General features: G+C 35.2%; 1 protein-coding gene across 2 annotated transcripts; it reads left to right on the forward strand.

The window, feature by feature from the left end:
* The first annotated feature begins 285 nt into the window (after nucleotides 1-285).
* Nucleotides 286-8,218, forward strand: LOC143846781 (transcription factor UNE10-like). Of its 2 annotated transcripts, none has more exons than XM_077355343.1 (6): nucleotides 286-451; nucleotides 2,271-2,787; nucleotides 4,236-4,334; nucleotides 4,819-4,884; nucleotides 5,585-5,911; nucleotides 7,799-8,218. In XM_077355343.1, the coding sequence occupies exons 1-6, from the start codon at nucleotides 324-326 to the stop codon at nucleotides 7,877-7,879; spliced, it is 1,218 nt and encodes a 405-aa protein (XP_077211458.1). In that variant the 5' UTR covers nucleotides 286-323; the 3' UTR covers nucleotides 7,880-8,218. The 2 variants fall into 2 exon arrangements, with proteins under 2 accessions (XP_077211458.1, XP_077211457.1); XM_077355342.1 differs by having other exon boundaries at nucleotides 287-451; nucleotides 7,773-8,218.

The raw sequence follows: 8,218 nt of genomic DNA on the forward strand, positions 1-8,218 counted from the left end.
CTTGTAAATGAAACTTTCTTGCGTTTGTGTGCGAATGAGAGAGAGAGAGTGAGTTTCTTGCCACCACAAGTTCTCTCAATGAATGACTTTGTAAATGAAACCCAAAGAGATGAAAGTCCCAAAACACATCTCTTCTTCACTTCTCAATTCTTAAAGCACTGGCAGAGAAAATTACTTTCATAGACTTTCTTGCTACCACATGTTCTCTCTATGGTCCCTGTCAAATGAATGCGACATGTAAAGAAGCCGCCAAGAAGGAAATATAAGGCCCCAAACCCATCTCTCTTCTCATTTCTCAAAGCCAGAGAGAGAGAGAGAGAGTCATGAGTCAGTGTGTTGTACCCAACTGGAGCCGTCATAGACACCACAGACAAGAACAAGACGAAGAGGAAGAAGGAAAAAGATCCTCTCACGTGCAAAACTATCAACAAAATCTTCCTACCACTCCCATGTAAGCAAAAGATTTATGCCATGTTTGGCAGCCACGAAAAAATTTTCCATGAAAATTGTTTTTCAAATGTTTGGAGAGGGGCAAGGAGAGTGGGAGAAGAAAAGGATTGAGGAACCACGAGTGAAGAGAGGGTGAGAAGTGGGTGAAAAATAGGGAAAAGAAAAACTCTAGATTCAAAATGGAGTTTTATTTTTCCTTATTTTTCCTGCCACCTGCCATCATCTCTTGATTCATGCCCTCTCGATTTCCTCCCTCTCTCAACACTAGGTAAGCTAATATTCCATGAAAAAAATTCATGGTTGCCAAACATGGCCTTAGCAAATTTAAGAGAAATTCACCTATAATTAGCAAAGCATGCACTTTTTTGTAGGCTATTGATATTGGCACTAACATGTTTTAATAATTGCACAAACTCAGGTTGTCTTTTCTTTTTTAATGGCTTCTGAAAGCCTTTTGGGAACTGTAATAACCTTTGACAGGCGTTTAAATAATATAAGACAAGATGAGTTACTGCAATTTTCAAAATGTGGTGGTGCCAGCATTAGAAACCTTTGTTTGAATTATTTACAAATTTTTCAAGTACAAAATGTAACATATAAAAAGTTTACTCTGTTTCAATTATTCCTCATTCTTCTCAACACACTCTTTCTCTTGTATTTTCTAAATGGATTTTGTCTATATTTTGAATCTTCAATTTCTCGTTTACTTGTGTATTCTTTTTTCTATAATTTTCTCTTCTTTCTTTCTTTTTCTGCATTTTCTCCTCACATGTAGCTTCATTTGAGTTTGAAAACCATTTTCCTTTTTCCTTTTTTTTTTCTTGTCAGTTCCTTTCTTATTTTTTTTATTTGTGGAAAAGTCAAATTTCTCTGTCAATATTCCACTTTTCTTTGCTCTTTTTATTTTAACTTCATCAATTTTTTACTTGTAAAAAAACCCATTTTGTTGGTTTCCCATCTCATAATTGTGTTCCCAATGGGATTATGTGTTTTGAAGAAAAAACCCAATTCCTCTTCATTTAACATTCCTTCTTATTTTCTCTTAATCCTCCCTTTTCTTCCCAATAGGTTCAGATGAAAAATATCACTTTCTTTTTCTATGAAACAACCAATTACTCCGAAAGCTTAAACTCTTGGAGAAGGCGTTATTTAATCTTTTATACTTTAAACTCCTCCTCGTGGCCTCTCTTTTTAGGGTTTGCCTACATGTGGTACATGTGGCTCCTCTTTTTGGGTTTGGCCATTGCATGTGGATTTTTAATACCAAGGAGTTTTGAAGTGAGGACCTTTGCACTGATACCATGATAAATTTGGGAATATTTCTCTAATTTTGGATGATTACAATTAGTCCTAATGAGTGTTTATATAGAACATAAAAAGTTAGCAAGAGATAAACATAAACTAAGGACAGAGATAAAGACGGAAATTCTACCAACTGAATCTAGCTTAATTGCTAATATAATCAAACTGCTGCCTAATCTACCACACCCAATCCAACGGTGAATCTCACATATTCTAACATTTTCTACTTTTCACTATCTTTTCTCTTTTCTTCTTTAAACTATTTTCCTTTTTTTAGCTGTAAATAAATCTAATTTTATTTTCTTTTGGTACTTGCCCATATTAATTTTCAAATATTTTCTACTCTCATTTTCGTCTATTTCTTTTAGTTGAGTGGAGTTGAGTTGATTTTCTTCTATTTTCTTTGGTTATCCTCTTGCTAAAGATATTTAAGTTGAAAAAATCCACTTTCTCACCATTTTCAATTCTACACCTACCTTGATATCACTGTCATATTTATTTATTTATTTTATATTTAGGTCGAATTATGGAGTTAAAGAGCTTATGTGGGAGAATGGCCACCTTGCCATGCATGGGCTCGGTGGGCTCATAAGCTCCACACCCACAAAGTCCGCATGGGCCCGGGCCGGTGACACACTTGAGTCCATAGTCCAACAAGCCACCCACCACAACAGGAATTCAAATTCAGCTAACTATGATCCGAATCCGGCAAATATCGCCAACCGGAATTCAAATTCTGCTAACTATGATCGGAATCAGGCGAATATCGCCACCACCGTTGCATCATCTGGTAGGAAATTTTCCGATAATTCTTGTAAGGATCCATCGGGCTTGGACATGGTCAATAAACGGGTCCGGCTAGAATCTGATCATAAAGAAAGACAATGTAGGACTCTCCAGGAACAAGCGAATAGAACCAGCATGAGGTCGTTCCTAGAGAATGAAACAACTTTAATGACAAGGGCATCGTTCGAATCCCCCGAAAGCTTGAAGACGAAGAACACATATGAGGATTCGGCTCTCCGCGATGCATTGGTAAATAAATTGCACCCCATGTGGGCATTCCAGTCATTGAAATTTTAGAGATAAATAGATTTTTTTTTAAAATTGAAGACATGATTTTATTTTGATATATTTAAGGTACATATATATATATATATATATATATATATATATATATATATATATATATATATATATATATATATATATATATATATATTGAAGTATTTTATCGTAAATTAAATTTTAATTTGAATGGGCAATTTTATTTTGTTTCCATTTTAAGATGAATGAATTAATCATGAATATAAGATGTGTAAATAGCATTATAGGGCTTAAGATAACTATCAATGCTTATGAATTTGATCTAGTAAAACTTTTTCCTTTCTATTTCCATATGCTTAAAATGTTCATTATTATCAACAATATATTTGGCTTGCCGCAATGCATCCGTAAATAAATGACACCCCTTGTGGCCGGGTATTCCACTTAGCCATTGAAAGTTTAGAGATAAATTAGACATTTTTTAAAATTAAGGATATAATTTTATTTCCATACATGCCATATTTAATTGTTTTAGGAAATTGATATTTCCGCTCCCCTTTTAGACCAATCCACTCCAACTTGGAGTGGATTGGTCTAAAAGGGGAGCGGAAATATCAATTCCACTATGCTTTGGATATTTCCGCTCCACTTTTAGACTAATCCACTCCAACTTGGAGTGGATTACTCTAAAAGTGGAGCGGAAATATCAGCTCCCTTGTTTTATTGTAAATTCAATTTTAATTTGAATTGGATCGTTTTTTTTTATTATTAATTTCAATTTAAGATCAGCTTGTCACGATGAATCCGGAAATAAATGAAACCCCATGAGTGTATTCTAGTCATTGAAACTTAGAGAAAATTTGGACATTTTTTAAATTGAAGACATGCTGATTTTATTAAGGCCATACTGAATTATTTTTTGCAGATTCAATTTTAATTTGAATTGGGTAAGATTATTTTAAATTGTTTCCATTGTAAGATCGATGGATTTAGGAGGTATAGACATCATTATAGGGCTTAAAATGTTCATTATTATCAAGCAAAAGACAACACATCTCCCACTACTCATCAAAGGCTATAAGTTTGCTAAAAACTGGAGTCTTTTAATTAATTAGAACGTATCCAAATTCTGAATTTCTGGTTTTAAATTTATTCCAAATTCCAAATTCTTTTAGTTATTTTTTATTTAATTAGTTTGTTTAGATAGCTCAAACTCACTTTTTGCGACTGTGCCACTGTCATTGGATTTTGAACAATGGGAAAGCCCTTTATTCTCGTTTTTGCAAGGGCTCCTGTGAGTTTAGAATCCCTCATATAATAATAGGAAACTCGTTCGAGGTGAGTTGACTCGGTGTACTTTTGAGTCAAATCTGACTCACCCCTTTCAATTTTCACATATTACTTTGTTGAGCTTACCATTTAAACATGTTTATCAGGGTAATGCTGATGAAGAAATGGAGAACAAGACCGAAACCGGGCGGTCCCACTCAACAAAACGAAGCCGAACGGCTACTGTTCATAACCAATCTGAACGGGTAACGAATCAATCCTAGCCACCCATCTTTATCTTTACATCGATTGTCTCCGAACAAACAATCTGATCATCGAAAAATGTATCTCATAGACCCATCCGGGCACGAAATAATAGTAGCAATTAGAGCATATGTTCTTTCGCTTAGGGCCTGTTTGGATTGCAAGAAAAATATTTCTTGTCAAAGTCAAAAAAAATTCCTAGTAAATTTTTTTCACTTTCACAATTCAGAGGAAAAATGATACGATTATAAATTTATAACTACTTTAGAAGGATATCAGTGTAAATTAAAGGTCCCTCCAAATAAAACTTGAACTGCAGTGGTTCAAGTTACTATTTTTCATATTTAATCGAACAGTGGAAAAGTAGAGAATTCTGGAAAAAAAATTTCTTCTTCCAAACTTTTCCATAAAATTCCTGCAATCCAAACACGGCCTCATTGATGTATTCTTTGGGTATACTAATGGTCTGTATTACCTCTGATGTAGAGACGCAGAGATAGGATTAATCAAAAGATGAAAGCTCTACAGAAGCTAGTACCCAATTCAAGTAAGGTAGGAAAATATTTTCCCTCCTGTTTATATTTGTTGAATATCATTTTTATTTTTATTTTTATTTTTATAATTTTTTACTAGTATTATTTCATTTACATATGACTTGGTCCTTTTTTACACTATTTTAATTTTTATTGAGTTTTTTTCTAAAGCATTAAGTGACTTAATGCTACTTACAACTATTTATTGATATTACAAAGTTGTGAGTTCACCCAAAGAGGGGAATTCTGATTCCGGTCCGATTGAAATGTAATTTTTATTAGATTTTTTTTAATTTTAATTAAAAATTTATTTTCATTCAATAAAAAAAAAGTGTTCAATAAGGCCAGTACCAAAATAAGTCAGTGCGATTATCATTCTACATAGTGCACGAGGTTCCTGCCATTGTGGGGTCTAAGGAGGGCTAGATGTACGCTATCTTACCCTTACTTTGCAAAGAGGCTGTTTCTGTGACTCAAACCCGTGACCATCATGTCACAATGGAGCAACCTTACCATTGCGCCAAGGCTCACCCTCTAATTATCATTCTACATAGAAGTGTATTTTAAAAAAATACAGCGTTTTTTTGAAAATTTTAGAAAGATGTAAACTTTTATAATCATTTTCAAAGGAGAGCAAAGGAAATTAGAAAATTTTCAGTGAGTTTTTATTTGGAGAAAAAAAAAATCACCTATATTCGATATTTCACTGTTGTTTATAGACAGATAAAGCTTCAATGCTGGATGAGGTGATCGAGTATCTGAAACAACTTCAAGCACAGCTCCATGTGATGAGCCTTAGGGGAATGCCCCAAATGATGCTACCAATGGGAGGCCAACATAATCTCCGGACGTCGCTTATGGCGCGGATGGGAATGGGCATTCCTTCCCTCCTCCGCCCCACTCCTGCTTCCACCACTGCTTTCATTCCACCGCCTTTTGTTTTACCTCCCTTGATGCCCACATACACAACTACACCTTCAAGCTCTGATCACGCCGCCAATCCCTCGATGGCTCTACCCGATCCCTACGCGGCTTTCTTGACCCAAGTAAGTTTGTAACATATGGGCCTCTTAGGAAACCATTAAAATTTACTTCAATATAATCTTATATGCAAATATTTTGAAGCTAAATATAATTATTTGCAAACAATAATTATAATAGTTCGTAGAATGATGAAGTAATACGATCAAATTAAGGTAAATTAAGCTTGACGTCTCATTAGCAAACAAGGTTAAATTAATATATATATATATATATATATATATATATATATATATATATATATATATATATATATATATATATATATATGAGGAAAGTGTCTCTAGTCTCTCCCCTAGATAAGCTTATCTACTCCTCCCTTTAAAAAAACACAGTGGGCCCACGCTGTTTGGATGATCCAAAGCATTCATTTGATAGGTCCTAACATAGATAGGGTGTGCCCAAAAAATCAGCACCAAAGGGTCATCCTAGAACTTCGTTTTGTGGTGCCTTGTGGTACCCAGAATGGACACATATAAACGTCCACGTTTATATGCGTCCATTTTGAACACGGTGTGCCCAACAAAATGAAGTTCTAGGATGACCCTTTGGTGCTGATTTTTTGGGCACACCCTATCTATGTTAGGACCTATCAAATGAATGTTTTGGATCATCCAAACAGCGTGGGCCCACTGTGTTTTTTTAAAGGGAGGAGTAGATAAGCTTATCTAGGGGAGAGACTAGAGACACTATATATATATATATATATATATATATATATATATATATATATATAGAAGAGAGAGAGAGAGAGAGAGAGAGAGAGAGAGAGAGAGAGAGAGAGAGAGAGAGAAAAGTTTAGCTACACATACGTGTAGCTAACTTAGCTACACCAACGGCTTAAAATACAGTGGGCCCCACATTGTTTGGGTGATGCAAACCATTCATTTGATGGGCCCTCATATAGATAGGATGTGCCCAAAAAATCAGCTCTATAGGATCATCCCAACCCTACGATTTGTGGAGGCAAAAATGGACGCGTAAAAACCTTCACAAATCTGTCCATTTTTACCTCCACAGTTTGAAGGGTGGGGATGATCCTATGGTGCTGATTTTTTGGGCACACCCTATCAATGTGAGGGTCTATCAAATGAATGGTTTGGATCACCCAAACAATGTGGGCCCACTGTATTTTAAGCCGTTGGTGTAGCTAAGTTAGCTACACGTATGTGTAGCTTCACTTAACTCATATATATATATATATATATATAGAACCATATTTTAATAATACACTTTTCTGATTGAGTGTTGAGAGCCTTTAGAGAATTATAATAGCCTTTTTACACCTAGTTAAAAAATAAAGCTAAGTGAGTTCGTCCCATTATCAAAATATGTGATATCCGCACGAACATATTTTGATGATGGCACTATTCATTTGGTTTATGCTTTTTTAATTAGTGTAACACTCAAGATGTTATCAATTTCAAATTAGAAAAGTGTAAAACAAAGTGAGTAGTGCCGTAATCAAAATATGGTAGTGCGGAAATCAGCTGCATATATATAATGGCGCGCAGAGAGAGAGAGAGAGAGAGAGAGAGAGAGAGAGAGAGAGGGAACTGAAGGGCACTCTGCAAAAATCAGCTACAAGGGTGCACCTATTGGACCATCACACCAGGTTGCATCTATAATTGCACAAAAAAACAAGATTAAATGATTAATAAATGCACTTTGGTGAGATGGTCCAGTTGAGTCGCCCTAATGGCGGTTTTTACAAGGGCGCCCTATGGTTTAGCATTCCTTGTGTGTGCGCCTGCGCAAATAAGAACCAATTATGATGGCATCCAAGGAGACCTTAATATATGTCATGGACCCCTTTCTCATCACATTCTCACATGCATGAGGGCCCATTGCTGTTATGTTTTGCAGTCGATGAACATATATATGTACAACAGGATGGTGGCACTCTCTCCTCAACAAGTCGATCATGCCGCACAATCGAACAATCCGGAAAATACGAACCATACACCACATGAGTAAGGCTGTAAGGGCGATCTATACCGTCGAATATTGGAGTTATTAGTGAGACTGTGTCAAAATCAGAAATTGCAATTTTGCTTGAGTACTCTTATAGCTTGATATTATGAGAAAGCAATCTTGCAATTTAAGTGTTTAATTATGGATTAGGGAATAGGGATCATGCATGGATCCTTCAACACAATGCAAAATTTGTACATAAGATGTGTTGGGTTCATTTAAGGAGATTAAAACATGTATGTGAGATAGAGTCCATGTATTCAGGCATTAGTCATAGTTGCATATTTCATGTAAATTATCTTTTCATTTTCTACAAATCTTCCATAGATTTCAATATT

This window comes from Tasmannia lanceolata, unplaced genomic scaffold (genome assembly GCF_043159265.1).
Source record: "Tasmannia lanceolata isolate RefF3 unplaced genomic scaffold, GAP_Taslan_0.1 ptg000015l, whole genome shotgun sequence".
In the NCBI taxonomy this organism is placed as follows: domain Eukaryota; kingdom Viridiplantae; phylum Streptophyta; class Magnoliopsida; order Canellales; family Winteraceae; genus Tasmannia; species Tasmannia lanceolata.

Excerpts from the sequence above, each read along its gene's own strand:
- LOC143846781 (XM_077355342.1), top strand. The coding sequence starts at position 324 with ATGAGTCAGTGTGTTGTACCCAACTGGAGCCGTCATAGACACCACAGA. Across the intron at positions 452-2,270 it reads AATCTTCCTACCACTCCCAT|GTCGAATTATGGAGTTAAAG; the intron begins GTAAGCAAAAGA and ends TTTTATATTTAG. Across the intron at positions 2,788-4,235 it reads CGGCTCTCCGCGATGCATTG|GGTAATGCTGATGAAGAAAT; the intron begins GTAAATAAATTG and ends CATGTTTATCAG.